Source organism: Danio aesculapii, chromosome 13 (genome assembly GCF_903798145.1).
Source record: "Danio aesculapii chromosome 13, fDanAes4.1, whole genome shotgun sequence".
Lineage (NCBI taxonomy): Eukaryota > Metazoa > Chordata > Actinopteri > Cypriniformes > Danionidae > Danio > Danio aesculapii.
The window spans coordinates 37929561-37949572 of NC_079447.1; the positions used below are offsets into that span (position 1 = coordinate 37929561).

The 20012-nt window shown below is 35.9% G+C and overlaps 1 protein-coding gene across 1 annotated transcript in view; it reads left to right on the forward strand.

Moving 5' to 3' along the window:
• Positions 1–20012, forward strand: part of kcnma1a (potassium large conductance calcium-activated channel, subfamily M, alpha member 1a) — a 379548-nt gene that overhangs the window by 91710 nt on the left and 267826 nt on the right. The window contains 1 exon segment of the mRNA XM_056471109.1: positions 17597–17761. Coding sequence (XP_056327084.1) covers positions 17597–17761 — 165 coding nt within the window.

The following is a 20012-nucleotide window of genomic DNA, read 5'->3' on the forward strand; positions in this document are numbered from 1 at the left end:
ATCATGGACATCATTACCTTGCTGAGGTTTGATCTCTCTTAGAATTTACATTTTTTTTCTTCTTTTTTAAATAGTAGAGCTCTGCGATTAACAACACTTATATAACCTACACCTTTATTTACCTTTAAAAAAATCACCTAAAACAATTATAATTTTCGGACACTAGGGCTATACATGCTGTATATACAGATTAATGAATGTTTAAAACAGTGTGTTTGCTACTTTTGAACTTTTTGTTTTATTAGCTGCGTAAAATCACTGTCCATTTAGACAATTCCCCTTTTACATTCATGTGAAGTGAGTGCATGATTGAACGACTATTAATTTTAATTTGGTAATAAAAAATTTATTTAATTAAATTATATAAACATTTTTTAATTTATTTATTTAAAATATTTAAATTAAAAGTAAAATAAAAAGTACATTTTTAACAAGTAACAAATATTAGTACTTGATTTTCTTTAAAGGAATGCATTACTTTACTTCTTGCTTATCAAAGTAATATTATTACCCCAACACAGTATTTAAGCCTTCTATAGGTCAAGATGTATTCATAATTTGTGCTCTGTCTATAATCACAGGGGTTGGTATACAGCAGGGGTTCTTAGTGTCTACATTAAAAGGTCCAAATATGAATTTTCATTAAGGTCAAGGGTCCAGAACAATTGATATTACAAAATTTGCTTTTAATAAACATCCATAACATGCATCACAAGTCAATATGTTTTATTTTTCTTTAAATAAAGTGGCATTTGCATACCCGGATTTGAAAACCCTTGCGGTCCGGATCCGGATTTTGAGAAGCCCTAGTGCACAGGCACTTGCTACAGGAGATCTAGATCTAGAAAACCTATATCAGTCTTTTCATTTTCTCTGCTCTCTGTAGAGCTTCCCATTTGGACTCAATGTTTTTTAGCGCAGGAGGTGACCTGGTTATGTCAGTCAGTGTATGACAGTCTCGTCTGCGTCTTTGTTTAGTGCTTCTATTATAAATGTTCATTGGTGAGCTCTGGAAATCTGGAATTGATGTTAGAATATATAATGAATTATTATGTGTTTATCTGCATTATCTAATGGATGTTCCAACACAGCACTGGTAAATTGCAAGTCATGTTTACAGACACCTGACAGTCTTTATTCTATTAGAAAAGAAAAATTATAAACGTATGCAAAGTCTGTAATGCTCTGTGCTCATTATCACAGGGATCTCTTTGACAATATTATAGTGTGAAATGGTCACCATGTGATACGGTTAACTGTTCTGATATTAAAATAGCAAATGAAAAACAGAGCATGTTAGGATTAGCAGTTTTTTGTTTTTTTTAGCTCCCTGGGTGAAGCTAAAAATAGTACTCGCTATGGAGTACAGTTTTCCCCAGTGATGCAAATGGAAGTCACAGGAACAGCTGCGTTAAAGCTAAGTCGTGTTAGATCAGCCTTGGTCACATGACCCGCTGTCTGCCATTCATTATTACCGGAACTCCCAAGTGCGGGCATATTGCATTGAACTCAAAATATGCAGTGTTTTTTTATTTCATTCATAGTTAATTACATGTACATGAAACATTTGTTTGTTTGCTTTGTTTATGTGCATATAAAAAAAGAGAATATTATGGAAGGAAAGCCTGGGGGGGTGGTGGGGGGTGGATAGAGAGCATATTTACTGTATTTCTATCTATTTATGCATTGGATTTGCATTATGGAACTTTGATCTTTGCTTCATCAGCTTTTGATGTTGAAAATTGAACTATAGTGTAGCCAAGTGGATTTTATATATATTTTTTGTTAGCCTGAAACAATAGCGCAAGAACTACGGAAGCACTTACTTTGACAATTTGATAACTTTTTGTAATTTAAAAACTAAAAAAAAAACAACAACAACTGACTATAGTTACCCTGTCATTTCCTAAATGTGTGCATAATTCAATCTAAAATTGTTTTAAGTCATGAAACACAAAAGATTTGTACCTGCAATGGCCAATCAAATTGACTGTATGAATTTCAGGGTGAACTAGTTACTCATACAAACCTATAGCCTATATTGCAAAACTTCATGATTTTGTTGAATAAGATGACCGACATGACAACTCCATTCTAAAATCTCATTAAATGTTTTAAGGGCACCTATGATGAAATCATCTTTTGGGAGCTGTTTGGACAGAACTGTGTGTAGGTATAGTGTGTCCACAGTCATATTTGGGTCATATAAAGACAATAAGTTTTTTTTATTTCTTGGCGTTAAAATGGGATCCAAATCCCTCCTATTTTGAGGCCCACCGCAACGTGATGTAGATTGACAGAAGCATATTAACATGTCTCCATATCCACAAGATGGGATATGCTCAAAGCAACTGCCATTAAATGATCTGTTCAGCTCACTGTGATCATCAATCATCATCAAATGTGATCAAGAATGCGTTTTATAAGTTTAAAACAGTGCATTTTTGTAATGAATTACAGCGATTTTACCATATTTACTTTATCACCACATGTTATTTTGTAAATTACTATAATGAAACTCCATACAGCAGTAGATATTAACGTGTATACTGTCACATTTGGCGTGCAAAACAGTGCAAAGTTAAACGCGCATGCTGTGTGCGTGTGTTATCTGTGCCATTGTAAATAAACGATTAAACGGTCAGGAATAGGTTTTATTATTATTATTTAAAAAATAAAAAATAAATAGTATACATTAGCATCAAATAAATTAGCCAACAGTTTTGCTTATTAAATTTAATAGCTATTATAAAGAAATAGAATCAAGTTATCAAATCTCATTAATCTTTTTTTCACTGTCTAACTTACACATTCTGATTAAAGAGCAAAGAATGAATCTCTCATTTAGATTTTCTGTTTGATTATAGTAAATAACAGAGGTGTCACTTTAAAAATGCACACATCTAATGTTAAAATGAAAGCATTCGATTGCTGTCCTAACTTTTTATGCTCGTTTACGACAAAATAAGTTGTGTTTAGAAAAAAACCCACAAAGATAGACATCTTTAGATGTTATTATTATTAATTATGTGTATATGTCTGTTCAAACACGCACCCAAAACCCAAACTTTCGCTCCGCGTCAAATCCTTCAAATCCTTCAAATCCTGTGTACTGAATCAGTTTGGGAAACAGCGTCTATTTATCACTATGAAGTACGTCAGCTGACAGTGACGTACTGCTATATGACTGTTTTGAGGATTGCATAGGAGGGGCGACGGCACCTGTAATAAAAAGGAAGGGAATCGCGTGGTTTTTATATTTAATTCGAAGAATTTTCATGCCTAAATAAAATAAAAGCACAGAACAGATTCACATTTAACAGCAAGGGGCGTCCCTTGGTGGTTCAGCGGTATGGGTTGCATATAGGGAGGATCGACTCTTTAATGTTTATTAGCCACCATTCTTAAGAAGATTGAAAATATGGGAGAAATATGGAAAATACCTTTACGGGATGATAGCATCGTTGCAACTCCACAACACATACATCAAATAATCATTGGGAAAGTTCATACTGTAGTATTTCTCACAAACATTACGTGAGATCTGCTTCCTTCATGTCTGTTACTGTGCTGTTTATCTGACGCAGCCTAGGCGGAGATTGAGGCACACTCTGACAGGCACGTGGGAACGGTGGACGGTGAGAACTAGCATTAAAGGCACAGGCAACAAAAACAGCAACGTTGTGTTTAGAGCAGAAAATTATTATTAATAATCTGATAGGTGTTTTGAGCTGAAACTCTACCGACACTTTCTGACACAAAAGACTTATCTTAAATTTTGAAAAAGGGGTAAAATAGGTGCCTTTTTAAAATGTAATTACGACATGATAAAACCATTAATTTGGCACAGACTTATATGACTATATATTTTTTATATGAACGGTTATAATTCTAGTTAAATAATTCTGATAGTGTCAGTGTGTCAGTGGTTATTATAAATATATTCCACAAAATTTTTTGTTAATAAACGTTGAAAGTACTTGCAGCTAGTTCCCCATTTGTTTTTACCTTTCATTTACATGACCAACACCGAAAATGTCATGCCAAACTACTTAAAATGCCAAAAGTCACTTGATAAACACACAGAATGTAAAAATAGGGAAGATACTAATAAATCACTAATACGGGAGTGAACTGGTAGTGTAGAAATATATTGATATGTATGATTGTAAACAGATGGATGGACTGATAGATATGTAATTGTGTTTTTGAATATTTTAGAGAAAGAGGTTATAGAATGAGAGATTGTGAAACGAGTGTAATAGATGGATGGATATTGAAATAAATATTGACATGGGTGGATATAGACGGACCTGTGGATAGACAAATTGATTGATTAAAATTACAGACAGATTGATAAAATGGATAGAAGATAGATGAATGGAGAAAGAAAACGAGAAAGAAAGAAAATGAGAAATCAAGAAATATAAAAGAGAATGAAAGAAAGAATGAAAGAGAAATCAAAAGATTAAAAGAGAATGAAAGAAAATGAGAAATTGAAATTAAAAGAGAACAAAAAGAATGAAAGAAAATGAAAGAGAGAACAAAAGAATAAACGAAAGAAAGAATGAGAAAAAGAAAGAGAAATAGAAAGAAACTGTTTAATGAACTGAGATAAACGCAGATGTGGATATATACAACCAATTTAGCTGTTGAGAAAATTCATAAAAAGCCAGCAAATGTGAGTGGGAACTCTTAATTAGCTGACCTTTAATGGCCTGTCTGACCTAGAACAGATTGTTAGGAAAAACAATGTTGAGGTCAGGAAACAAGGTCACACTAAATTCAGTGTGTTGACTGCTGGGCCTTAGCCTGCTTCAGGCAGTCTGTCAGTTTGCATGGTGAAGAGGGCTGGATTTGCCCTACACGGCTCAGGCTTTGGCATCGCAGGTGAACAAAATAGCTGACGGAATATCCCATGGCTTACTGTTCCACAGCCCCTCTTTTTCCTCGCTCACACGGAGCGCTCAAATGAAGTAAAAATTGTTTCTTGTTTACATTGTCTGCTTGGATCTGCACAGCCATCAGTTTTGAGACCTTATGTATAATTCATGGCTTTACCCACACAAAGAGCCCGCACACACCGCCACACCTCTCTTTCGACTCGCAGTTTTCACTCTCACATGTGGCGCTGGTGAAGTGTGATACTTTTTTATTTATTTATTTATTTATTTTTTGGTGGAGTTAGCATGCAGATCCTATGCAGTAATCAGTTTTAAACTTGACACATTTACAGTGTGTTTGTGTAGTGCGCTTGATTTTATTTATTTTTTTCAATTGAAAATGAAACGTCCTCATTTAAGTCAAAATGAGATTACTAATGCCCTGCTGAGTCCCAAAATGTGGCTGTTGTTATTTGCAATTAGGTGTAAGATTCTGACGGTATAACTTTGGATAAAAATATAACAGTTTCACAGTATTGGGGTTATTGCTCTAAAATATGTTCTCTTTCAATGTCTGGATAAAAAAACGACTTATTTTCCCCCATTAAACACTATATATTTTATTTTAAGAAACATTTTGAATATTTTGGAACAGTAAACATGTCAGGCTAAATAAAATATATGATTTACTTCAGCTATCTTCATTAGTTTCAAAAACACAGATTTCTTTACATCATGAGAAGGCATCTTTGGATATCTTCGTTTTCTTTGGATATAAAGTAAGCCACTGCACTGTAACACAGTTCTATAGCATGTTAATCGATTTGTTTTTCAGATTTCGGTTGATTTGGGCATTTGATTGATGCCGTAAAATAAAAAATAAAATAGCCTTGTAAACAAACAAACAAACAAAAAAAAAAAAAACGTGCATGTATTGTAGGAATGGTATAACAAAATTGTTGTGGTTTTAAAACCTTGACTTTTGCAAAATGCAGTAAACTGTGAAACTGGTAGAACGAAAGAACGAAGAAAGAATGAACAAAAGAAAGAACAAAATGATGAAAGAACTGGATGAGTGAAAGAGAGAATGAATGAATGAACGAATGAAAGAAAGAAAATGAATGAATGAATGAAAGTGAATGAATGAGTGAATGAAAGAAAGAGAAAAGACAATGGAAAATGAACAAATGAAAGAGAGAATGAACAAACAAAGAAAAGAAAATGAATAAACAAATGAATAAAAGAAAGAGAGTGAACGGACAAATGAAAGAGAATAAACGAATGAATGAAAAAGAGAATGTACGAACGAAAGAAAGAGAAAGAACGGACAAATGAAAGAAAGAAAATGAACAAACGAATGAAAGAAAGAGAATAAGAACAAATTAAAGAAAGAGAACAAAAGAATGATATGGAACACGAAACAAAAGAAAAGAAAAAACAACAGAAAGAACAAAAGAGAAGAAAAGAAAGAAAGATATTTTGTTTTTCAGATACTGTAGGAATGGTATAACAGAAACTTTTCGCAGTTTTAAGACCTTGACTTTTATAAACCATGGTAAACCTTGAAACTGGTTATCCTCCCGTGCCTATTTGCAATCAGTTAAAATTTCGTAGAATAAGGTAATTTAGTCAAAGTAAAAACAACCTTAAAATTATTAATGTGCTTGATTACAATTGACAATCACAGATGCTGGAAATGATTTAATTTGAGTTTCCCCAAATAGCTCCCATTAGCTCAATAGATTGAGATCTTGAACGGCTTTGCTAACACACTCGAAGATTTACTTTCCAGGCCAGGCTGAGCACATGGTGATATCCGATCAGAAGGAAACCTGATCCGAGTGTACTCGCTGCGGGCACAGCACAGCAACTACAGTATTTACACCAAGTGACAGGTCCAGGCATGTGCGCAATGTGGCAGAGGAGGCTTGAGGAGATGTGGATATATTTTGGAGTTTGATGGACAGGCGAAGCACACCTTTGTTGACCCAGTCCCGCGGTGACTGGATTGAAGGTTAGGTTCCCATGAACTAAAGAGAAATCCGATCTGCTGAACAACAAGTTCGCATTTAAGGACTAGTTTATTTGGCACTGTTATTTGACAAATCAAATCATTGAAACACCAGCCGCCCCATTAGCGAATGATTATGGGATGTAATTTGATTTTATGAGAAATCATGTGTGCCAGTATCAGTAGTGGGCATGGACGGGATATGTTTCGTCTTTTCAAATTTGGTGTAGTCATGGTTCTTATTTTGTGTCATGTGACTCAAGATTATAGTTCTTTTTATTATATGTTTAGGGCTGTATGATATTGAATAAATCTTTCATTTTTCTGTGATAAATATTGTGATAGGAATTCAGTTCCACAAAATCAAACTCTTTTATGGGCAGTCTAACATCATTCAGGTACAGTAATAACAATGCAGAAATGCTTTTCTCACTTTACATAGTCTAAATATCGAAACATTCTTAGATTAAGTAAAAATATTGTATTAGAAGAAATTATCCATCAGAGAAAATAATTGAAAATTAAGAGTTTTTCCTTAAATCAAGCAAAAGGATCTGTCATTAGGGTAAGTGAAATAATCTTGTTTTTGCTTTGAAATATAGATAATTGGACTAGGAACAACAAAAATGTGAAACATTCTAAGAATGAAAAACATTTTATTTGCATAAATTGTATCAATTCTGTATAAATAATGCAATTACAATGCAATATTTAATACGGCATATAAAAGAAACATTTAACAAATAAAAGCAATAAAACAGTGATCAAGGAGTATTAAAAGCGAGAGAGAATAGATAGGTCTTTGAAACGGACTTAAACACAGAAATGGAGAAATGCCTCAAGTCAGGGTACATGCTTATTACAGTATGGGCAACATAACTTTTGCCATTAGAGTCAGCAGCACAGCATGTACGTGTCATTTTGCTCATAGCCAATGATCACCCTGACCTTTTGCAAAAGACTTTGGCAAACAAAGTGCAGTTTTACAGTTTTTTGGCTTACAAAGGTGTCTTGGAGCTTTAGAAGATAAGAGTTGAACCACTGATTGTTTTTGGTTCCTTTTCTGGACTTTGACTTTGGGACTGTGCCTGTTTGTTGAAGATGAGAGAGCTCTTGGATTTCACTTAAAATATCCTAATTTGTACTTCAAAAATGATTGAAGGTCTCAGAGGATTGGAACAACATGACATTAATTAAGAACAATTACAATTTTTGGGTAAACTAATTCTTTAGGTTTCATATTTTTGTATATTAAAGTTGTGGAGGTACAGTATGTGGTAAATGCTGATTTAGCACATTTGACTGATTATTCTCTTGTTTAGATTTCCTGTGATTTTTATAATGGCTAGTATTGTTCTTTAAAACTCAACAGATGAGTGACAGTGTTTGGTTTTATTTCATATTTTACTTTATTATTCAAGTGAGGTTGACTTGAAAAGTATGCTGCTGTTCCTTTGTCTTCTCCCATCCTGTTTTCTTTATACAATATTCTCAAGTCAAACTTGCTAGGTATGAAGTTCCAAGTCTTTGGATTTCAGTATTGGCAAACACACATGGTCCCTTTTCCAGCTTTTTTTTGTGTAGCACACTGTTAGTTTGTTTGTTGAGAACCTGAGAAACTTTCAAAGCTAAGAGGTTTGAGTTCACTTAGTCCAGATTTAAGTCAATGCAAAGACTTTTTATTCTTCAATTTGGCCCTTAAAAAGACTAAACCTCTCAAAGTTCATCAGATTGATACATTTTGTTTAAAACTTCAAAATGTTCTAATGAACAAAGAGACAGAAGTCCACCCCTAATTGTCTTATATTATATTGAAAACACACTGAACATGTATTGCAAAGCAAATGATCTCACGATTGAATCAGCTACTGTACAATGTTCTTTATAATAGCTCTGAATAACCAAGCCATGCTGCTAGATGCCTTATATTGTACTAAATAGTACAGTGTTCAGTTTTAAGAGTTATTTTTGTTGTATTACATCACTATATGCTTACTTAAGCTGTTTAACTAGACAGTCAGTTTGACTTGTCTGTCTGGTGACACTCTGTAACCTTTGCTCAGTATTCCTGGGCTGGTGGTCAACTTCTGGAGCCGTCAGGAGCCAGATGGTCGTGTCTGGATCTCCTGTGGTGCCAGTCTCTTCAAAAACCTGCATGCCAGTCTTTGATATATGATTTTTACAGCCTCACTGGATATCACACCCTTGAAAAGAGGCAGTTGTATATCTGGCCTGGGATAACACTCACACCTTTTGCTTATTCAGTTCATGCTCTCAGTGTGTTCGCTTTTTCCTTAATTATTTTATAGACTGGATTGCAATGAACAAGCACAATGCTAATGTTTGTTGTGTCGTCTTGTTGATAGTTAAGCCCTCCTGAGACTCTCATTAGTTTTGTTCACACCTGAACCAAGTATATTTCCATCACAGCTCAGTGTCCTCAGTGGCACTGGCAGAGTGCAGGATTTTCTCGAGGGATGTACTTACTTTCTTATGTCTGACCATCTACCTGGAGTCAGGCCTGGACTAAACGAATGCTTTTTTTTTACATTGAGCGGTACGGTTTGGCACAGGTCACCCTGATCAAGCGTTTATTTCCAGTGCCAGCTAGAGCTGCACAATTTATCGAAAAAATATAATTATCACAATAATAATATATGCAATATGCATATTGCAGGGATGTGTAATAAATAGTTTATTTTGTATGGTTGTAGGTTTGTCACGGTACTGAAATTTTAAAATCATCTATTTTCTGCGATCATTTGAGCGGTGTTGAGCGCTTTTTTCTGCGAACATTTTGAGCGCTGATTTGTCATTGTGTTTACATACTCAACAGAAATTACTGTGATTGGCCATGAAGGTTATCAGTACACTGAACTTACCGTGGTTTTCTGACTGTAAACACAGATACAGGAACACTGGAGCGTTTCAAAGTCATGCCGATCAGCTGGTTTGTGTATAAGCTGACATACGAGCAATCAACTGATGAATTGCGGCTTTAAAACACTCCAGTGTCTCTGTATCTGTGGTTACGCTCAGTAAACAGCGGTGAGTTCGGTGAACTGTCATTACTGCTGAGCACGTGAACACAATATTATATCAGCTTTGTTTAAGAACATGCTCAACAGCGCTCAAATGTTTGACATTTAAAATGAAAATGACAACAGCCAATCGTGGTGTTTTAAGTGAAGTTTCACAAACTAATTTCAAAAGGAGCAAGTGATATAATTGATCGCAGCTGGTCTCTTATTTGTAATCATTAGTAAACCAATCTGATTATTTTAAGCTCACAAGTAGCCCGTCTAGCCCAGCATCTTCATTTTTTGAACAATCCCTTATCCACCCCATCTCTCCCTTTCCTACTTTACCAAGGAGAACTCTTGAGGACTACCTTATTGCGTACCTCTTTATGCTCATTGACCAGGCGGTAGCCCTGAGCTCGAAGAAATCGTTCTCTCCTGAGACAGAGTTTTTTAATTTTTATTATTTAATTAGTTTAGAAAAACAATTATTATCTGTTTATCTTAGTGTTAGGGTTGTCACGATAATAGAATTCGATACCAATTGGTACTGAAATTTTAAAAACGTCCATTTCCTGCGAACGTGTGGGGCATGTTCTTAAAGAGCACTAATTTGCCATAGTGTTCACATGCTCAACAGAAATGACTGTGATTGGCCGTGAAGGTCATCGGTTCACTGAGCTCACTGCTGTTTACTGAGTGTAATCACAGATACAGTGACACTGGTGCGTTTTAAAGTCGCAATTTATCAGCGGATCGCTCGTTTGTCCGCTTCTAGACAAACCAGCTGATTGACGTGACTTTTAAACACTTCAGTGTCCCTGTATATTTGGTTACACGTAGTAAACAGTGGTGAGTTCGGTAAACCGATGACCTTCACAGCCAATGACAGTCATTTCTGTTGAGCACATGAACACAATGACAACGGAAATGGACGTTTTTAAAATGTAAGTATCGATTGGTATACCCCACTATGTTGACCTAGTATGATCATAACATAATTATTATTATTATTTTGCAAGTTAATTTTACATAAGACATATCATTATTGAAACACTCAACAACAATGTTGCATATTTTCCTACTATCATGCAGCTTTTACTGCCACATTACCCTTACTTCTTAGGCATGGTGTATTCCAGATTATCGATGGCATTCTGATGCAAAGAAAAAAGTTGTATTGGCCATTCATATATCTTTTGTCATCTCAAATTAATTACATAAGATTTAGATAATTTAGAACATCCCTGTGAAACAAAATGGAAGCCATACAGCAGATTTTGTTCTTGCTTCTTGGCATTTGGCTGTTTGTCACAAGAAAATGACAAGCTTTGTTTGAGCATGGTTCATTGCTGTGAGCTTTTATGGCGGTGTCGTGTTTTGGCTGTGTATTTAAAAATGTCTATTCCTGAGTTGTCATTCCCTTGTCATGAAGATTCTCTGAAAACTATCAGAAATGGAAATAATTGTGTATTGTACTGCATAATACAGAACCTCACCACACAGTGGAAATAGACCATAAAAAGACACCTGTGAAACCTGTATTTTTACAGATTCGACAAGGCCTGGCCTGATTTAAGCTAATGACGGATTTTTATATATTTTTTTGTCCCAAGGTGGGGCTGTTTCTTAATTCCAAGAATGCAGAGAACGGACTTTGGTTCTTGTGGAGACAGGTCTTGCCAAGTTACCTTGGAAGAACGAATTTGGGAGAACGCGAGAATACAGAATGCGTCCTGTGAGAAATGAGGTGCTATGTTCTTCTCTGCTGCTTCACGCCTTTCGCGTTTATAATGGAAAATTATTTAAACATTACAGCATTCATACAACGATTTATTGTTTTTCCCTTTTTTTACAATATATATTATGCATAAAAACCTTACAAATATACGTTGCGCACTACAAATAAAACAAATTTTAATACAAATTTCAGCAAATAAACACCCTTAATGTGTTAATGCCTTTATTAAGATTTTCATGGTGATGTTTACTTTCATCATTTCATTCGGGGAAACTCCTGAGACAAATAAGTTATAGGCCACTTCAACATGGTGATGTCACTTGCCCATAAACATTTCCTGCTTGTTATCTAACTATTTCATAACTGTAACGGGGCAATTCAATCAAAAACTAAGGTGAAAACAGCTATCATAAGATTTATCAATATGTGGCTCTTTCTGCATTCTCTGAAGCTATATAAAGTATAAATGTATAACAGAAAATACACTGGGACCATTGATCTTTGAAGTACACCTTCAAAAACGTCTATATCTCAGAATTTTAATAATAAATCTGTGCAAAATGTTACTCTTCCCACCTCCTTAATTCAGTCGCAATGACTTCTGGGACTTCTCGAGTGAGACTTGCGGTCTTGAGTATTAGAACTGAATTTTGGCTGTTGATGATGACGTTTCACGAGGACGCAAGATCGCTAAAGAACTCATTTTTAGAAACAGCCTGGGTATTTTCTGTTTTAAGTCACCTGTAAGCTCTTTAAATGAAAGATTTTTCTTTCATATGCTGTATGGTCTGAGGGAATTATTACATTATCACAGGGACATTAAAAAATAATAATAGTTCTGAAGGTGGAGTTGTTGTCCAGTACTAGGTGTGTTTTTTGCTAACGATTATTATAATGCAAAACTGAAGACTTTTTTATAAAGCGAAAGTTTACATCACTAAACTAATAACTTACATTAAGATATGCAAGGAATTTATTAATTTTATATCATAAACTTAAAAAATAATTGTACATTCACATAGTTGTCAGTAGATTGTGTAGTTCACACAATGGAGAGGTGATCTTTCTTCTATGCAGCCAATTGGGTGAGTTTCCTGCAGTGTAAAATTTCAATTAATTGTCATGTGATGGGATGATATCAGCCCATCACTAGTTGTGTTATGAGCGATACTCTATTTTCACATCATCTGGATACTATTCTTGGATTCTGCTTTCAAACAAAAGCTTTCTGCATCATACTGATATTCCATTCCAGCACATGATCCCGCTGAGCAGAGAGAGATGCTCAAAAGATTGTTGTGCTCTTGCAGAAATTAGAGTATTACCTGCTGTTATTTATGCATTGTAGCCCAAGCGTGTTATTTTCCTGCCAATCCTGCGTTTAAATTTGAGTGATTCCTCCTGAAGCATCAGGCTGCACCACAGTCCGCATGATGGCTGTATTTTCATCCACCCACCTGACTGTGAAGCGTTGCCTAGCCCTGCAGATGCAACCCCAGAATCCCATAGCTGTGAATTAGAACTGTCCCTGCCTCGGCCTACACAACCACCAGCCCCACTCTGAGTGTCAGCCAGTCTGAAAGATGCTCTTTTAACTGGCCATCTCAGGTCTATCCCAGCTGTCACAAACCTGACAGCTAGTTTGATGTTTAACATGATGTAGATTTTAAACTGTCAAACTATAGCATAGGTCAAGCTGTAGAACCAGACAAAAATAGTGCTGTATGAATGTGACACTGAAGGTTTTCAGATCTACACCCAGTTTGTTACTGCTTTACCTTTTCTTTAGAATGCACAAGTTATGATTAAATTAGCAGTTGAAATAACACATTTGAATATTGCATATGTTGTCTGTTTAGTTTCTATATGGTGATATTTTTTTAATGTATATAATTAGACTGGGCAATATATACAGTGCTCAACATATTTGAGTACACCCCTCACAAACCTCTCTTTTAAATGAATAGTTTTCTATTGGATGCTTTACAATGTTCTATTTCTGTATATACATTAGATTAGTCAGTACTAAAGCCAACTCTAGATCTAATATAACACAATAACTTATGACAGCAGTTCAAAAATGAGCAGCCCAAATTTGAATGTTAGAAAAAATTTAAAAGGAGGAAAAATCAAGAGAAACTTCTAAAATATCAAATATTACGTTGAAATGTTGTAGTTTGTAAAGCAGTAGTTTTAAAAAATATTTGATATAAAAATATGTATTATCTTTCGATTTCTAAATATGTTTGATGACTAAAACATTATTTTGATAAAAATATCGGTTTTGTTCAAATGCACCAAACTGTGACGTGAAAGTGAAACAATACATCAGAATGTGCAGTATTTTCCTGCCCCCGACTGTGCATATCATTAATAAACCAACAAAGACAAGGACAAAATCACTCGGTGCTCTTGACCGAAGGACTTTTGTAGCTTTAATAGGAAGCAAATCAAGTTTAATTCTTTCAGTGAAGATGCTTAAAGCCCAGTTTGCCATTGTATTTTATTCTTTTGCATAACTTTTTAGGACTTTTTTTACTTTGTGAAATGTACTGGTGCAACCTTTTTTACAGAAAAAAAAATGGATATTTAATCGGAGGACACACTACAGTTTGACAAATATTTCTGCTGTTGGACAACATAATGTACTTTTGAGGCTTTTTTTTAGTCGAGAATGTTGTTGTTTAGATTGCAACTATGCACTTTATTTATAAGGATAGTGTCTATTTTAAAATATTTCTAATTTCTGAGAGACAGCGCCAACCATTAGCCTTTAGTCTCTGAGCTGAGCAAAGACGGTTGATGCTGTTCATCCACAAGATGGCAACAGAGACCGCATAAAAAGCCCTTAGAGCCAAAAAACAGCAGAATTTCTAACTACAGCTGATCAAAAAAATATTATTAAACCGATAAATTACATTTTAAGTCGCTCTCTCTCTTTTGTATGTTGCAGTGCTGTATTTATACCATATAATTGTAGTGTGTTGAGTATGAAATGGGACTGTATAACCCTGAGTTTTGCATTGGCCCTTTTTGGTTGGCCATCTGTTTGTTTCTACTGAGTCTCCTGTTTTCGTTACTGCAGACTAGTCCAGTAAAAAGAAAGAAAGAAAGAAAGAAGAAAAGCCAGCATGTGTAAAATGTTTTTCCTTATCGCAAACACAACTAGAGATGCTCCGATCAGCATTTTTGGGCCTGATCACCGATTACCGATCACCAAAATCATGATCTGCCGATTGCCGATCACTGCCGATCACATAATGGCAGGTGAATGGGAATCTTTTATCTAGATTTTAGCAGAGTTTGCACCATTTGTAGAAATGAAAACTAACTCTAAATTAACTATATTGAAAGAAAAAAAAAAACAGTAGAAATAGGCTACAGTCAAGAACTTGTCCACCAAGTGTTTATTTTAGAAAATGAGAACTTAAGGCTACTGTAGGCCATTTTTTCCAAATAAGGCAGAGTAACTTAAAATTATTGCAAACAAAGAGGGGTCAGGCAGACCAACACACATCAGATCAGCTTAATAGGATGTAGCCTCTTAATACACTGATTACATTTTATAATTGGCAGCAAAATGTAAAGCTACACCAAAACTGGCTACTGCCACCAAGGATAAAACTATGGCAAGTGTGTTTTTCTGTTACATTATGAACCAGGAGCCAACTACATCAGATAAAAAAAATAAAATAATGTAGTAAGCTACTGTAAGCCAATGCCTTCCTTTCTAAATAACAAGGCAGAGAAACAAGGAGGAACAACTAGATGAACTAGTGTCTAATAAAATGAGCTAGTGTCTAATGAGTAAGCACTAGTATATTTTTAAAAGCACTATCTAAAGAATATGCACTAATGAATAAGCACTAGTATCTAATGAATAAGTACTAGTACTTAATGGAAAAGATACTAGTATCTAAAAATAAGCACACGTAAAATGAAAATAGATCCTAGTTATAGATTAAATGTCAAAACGGCTTGCCATACATGCACAGCAAGCTGGAGGGTGTGTGCCACACACACACACGACAGGCCACGCAGGGAAATCTGCGTCTCGCATTGTTTCTGCGTGATATTGGCGTTGTCTGTTACAATTGCGTGGATTTTTTTTCTCTTTGGATCCCCGTGACTGAAACATGCAGCTAAATGCGTTCACCAAAGCCTCCGCAGAATGTGACCCTGTGAAATCCTGACAGTGTAGCACAATGTGTCTTTCGAAGTTTGAGTCAATAAAGTGTGCTGTTAAGCTTAGCAGGGACATTGGACAGGCGTCTGCCCTCCATCACAGGTTGTTCGTCGCGGCCATGATTCGGAACGCGATGTCTTTCCACCTCGTATTATCCCTGATGTATGGTTTACGTTGTTTAATCATACTTCTCATACTCAGCATATTCAGTTGTATGGCGGGATCTAAGATGCCCAATCATGTTAGTGGTGTTAAAATGCCGTTGCTTGCTTCCACCTCGAGGGATTTTATCACGACATACATTGCAAACGTCTAACTTTACATCTTTATTTGACACTTTGAAAAAGACAGGGTAACTCATTTTGCCACTGGTAAGCTCCGCTCTGTTCTGCTGTTGTTTATCCATGCACGTGTGACAAAGTCATGCGAGCAATTTACGTCAAGTGATCGGCTTTTTTTGATCGGCGCTTTTGGGGTTAGCCGATCAAGCTATTTTTAGCCAATATCGGCCGATCGTGATCGGCGGCCGATCAGTCGGAGCATCACTAAACACAACAGTAATCTGGTAGTGTTGGTGCTGCTTTGGCTTTTTTGGGATAATTATTGTGATATCCTGATTGCAACAGAGATATACTGGAAAAACTCTGTAGACTGATAACATTTCATGCTGTTCAGCCTTATTATCTTAAATTGTCAGCAAAATCACCTGTTTTGTCATCACTTTAGACATTAGGCTAGCTTTTATACCGCATGCAGAAGCAGCGCATGAGCTAGCAGTTCTGGGCAATGTATGCGCGCAGCAATCTTCTGCCTGTGCACTGCACTCGCATGTGGTGTAAAAGTGATGTTGGTGAAGTAGCAACGGTTTCTGCTGTTCTGACATCAGCTGCAGATGTAAAGGAATAATGTAAAGGTCTGTGGAAAAAAGTAGCTTCTCACACAAAAGCATTTTTTGGCTCTCCGTGTTTGATTTTCTTTTATATACGATTGTGCTGTCGAACTGTTGTATGAACGCAATATAACACTCGTAGCAGTGCGATGTGGCTGTATATCGTCACTGGTGGGGCACTAAGGCACTCAGCCTGCATCCACATCGCACTGCTACTCATGTGATATTGCTCATATATATATATGTTATTCATGTGTTCCACTGATAATTGATTTAAATAATTACATGATTACAATTTTGGCCAAAATAATTATGATTAGGATATTTTCCATAATCAAGCAGACCTGTTTTATGATATTATGGGAGTATATAAATCTTGATTTTATGATTTATGTCAAATACAGTGTTAAATGGAATAATCCAATGCTCATCCAATAACACGGAAAGCATATAAATCCTTGCCCTCAATTGTAACTTATGGATTAATGATATATTAAAACACAATTTTTGGGCTGTACTTACTAAAACAATCATTAATCATGTTATATTTTTTAATAAACAAATTAGTATTGAATAAAAACATAAAGAGTAAATAATTTGAATATTTGTTTTCTAGTCACGTGGGCTATTTACTTTCTATTTTTTGATTACTTGAAAGTAATTTGAATCAAAATAAAAACTTTAAACAGCTCATCAAATTCATTTAAAAATGCACAATGTTCCTAAATTTAATGTCATTAACAGATTTACTCGCATAAATATTTAATGTACCAGTCCTAATTTTCATGGTTGATACAGTGTTTCTGATGTCGTATAAAGTCCCTCATTTTGCTTACTTTTCTGCATTTGTGCTTAATTTTTTTCAGGAGGCACAGAAGGTGAATAACCCTATTATTATTCAGGCTGATGGCACAACAAAGACTGGGAATGATAAAGAAGAAGCCCCAGCCAGTGAAGTGGGCTGGATGACCTCAGTCAAAGACTGGGCTGGGGTCATGATCTCAGCGCAGACCCTCACTGGCAGAGTTTTGGTGAGTCAAACATCCACAAACCCCCCTCACAGTCAAATTTAGAGCACATGATCGTCATATGTGTTTGTTTCTATGAAGGATGTAGTGGCCACCTGAGAAAACATCACAATTAGTGCACTGCTGATGACGCAATATGTCTGTTAGACCAAACCCCGATCAGATAGTAATTGTCTCTCAGGGAGACTTTTAAGGCCCTGATATACTTCAGACAAGTTAGTTTTTCATTCTTTGTTGAGGGCAAAAATACATTTAAAAAGGCTGAGTGATGGTATACTGGTTTTGAACACTTCAACACCCCCATGCTTTAGTAGGTGGGGTTGTAAATGTGTCCCTAAACATAACAACGCTGGTGGGTGTGAGAAAAAGAAAAGTTTCTTAAACATCTGGCAATCTGTCTTTTCCAGCCTGTCACACCGCATGAGAAGTGTCATATCTTTACATTTGTTTACATCTTTAGATACGCACCTGTACCAACTTGCTACTCGACCAATCAATGTATTCATGTTGCTAACTTTATTTTGGTTTTGGATGTTGTTCTCTTGTCTGACCTTAGTGGATTTCATGAAGTTTTAGAACATACCCACTGATAGCGTAATCACCACGGACCAATGGTACCTCAAAGGTATTTAGGAGCCAAAACAACTCCAAAAAGTTTGCTTTGGTGTGCTATTTCAAACTGCTGAAACAAACTTCTTTTTGGTTGGATTTTGTTTGAAATTGTCATTTTTGTTCATTCTTCAACTTCATTTGGATTTTTGTCTTTTACAGTGGTCGTTGGCAGTGATGGCTGTGTTACTAACGGTGATGCTAGTAATCAAATAAATTACTATTTCCCCCATTACAACACTGTTGCCATTACTGACAATTCAAAATGCATGTTACTGTAACACTAAAGTGATTTTAAGGCAAGCAGCATCTCTCTCAGCCATAGGACGTCTCTTTCTCTGGGGTGGGTGTGTGTTCTTTCCGGGTGAGGATGGGACACATGACCAACTAGTAGTGATGATTGGTGGGTCTGTAAACGTGGTGTAACTGAGAACATGATGATTGGCTTAGAGTACATTTCCATCGTTTGCCAATCAGAGGCAGAATAAGCACACGCACAGCCAGTCGCACACACCAATGACCAGGAGTCAGAATGATGGCAGATCCAACAAGTTCAAAGGTAGTGTTTGCAAACTGGAAATATAAGCACTACTTTTCCCTCATTATGGTGAAAGTAGGGCTGATCAATTAATAGAAAATTAATCGAAATCGACATTGAGAACCAATAATCGATCAAATTTCTTGAGGACAATTTTATCAATTACTTTCCCTACGTGTCACGTGAACCCACTCTGTTAAAGGCTGTGGCTGATTTCCACTTCTGGTCAAGTAGGACGGTGGACTCATTCTTGAGCCTTACTTTGTACTACATTGACGATGATTGAAGCTGCATCAGAGATGCATTTAGATGGCATATAAAACTTGTCAGTGAACTATGAGGGCAAAAAATATAAATAAATCCTTCATTAATCGAGTTAAAATGTTCAATTAATCGAGATTGAGATTTTATGATTAGATTTTCAATTATTACTTTCCCTGGTAATTTATTACTTTTATAATTATGTAACTCAGTTTCTTAGTTACTATTTGTGAGAAGAAACTACTAACTATAAATAATTACTATTTTAAAGGAATGTGCCTGACACTGGTTTTTGGGGATTTTTTAGCTGTTTGATTCCACAATGTCTGTTTTGTTCTCTCATGACCCACTTGAAAATTTATCCTGAATTTATCCTTTGCTGGCAGTTGGATTGACAGGTGATCCAGCCAATCATAAAACTGATATTTTGTGCACCATAAATGCACATCACTTTCTTTGACAAGGAGAACAGTCAGACTAACCAGGCATAGTAGCGTAACATCAGCAATTAACATGAAAAAATGTTGAAATTAAAATGTGCTTGTGTAGGACTTACAAAGCAACCCCAACAGGCTGGGCATATATTTAAAGGGCACCTATGGTGAAAAATCTACTTTTCAAGCTGTTTGCACAGACATGTGTGTAGATATAGTGTATAGTGCATATTGGGGTGATATAAACACACCCAGTCCTTTTTTTTTTTTTTCATTTTAGCAACATAAAAATGGTGGACCAATTGGAGCGGTTTCAGATCGACCGCAACTTGACGTAGGAGTGTGCCCCCCCCCCCCATCCCCCCCCCCCCCCCCCCCCCCCCCCCCCCCCCCCCCCCCCCCCCCCCCCACC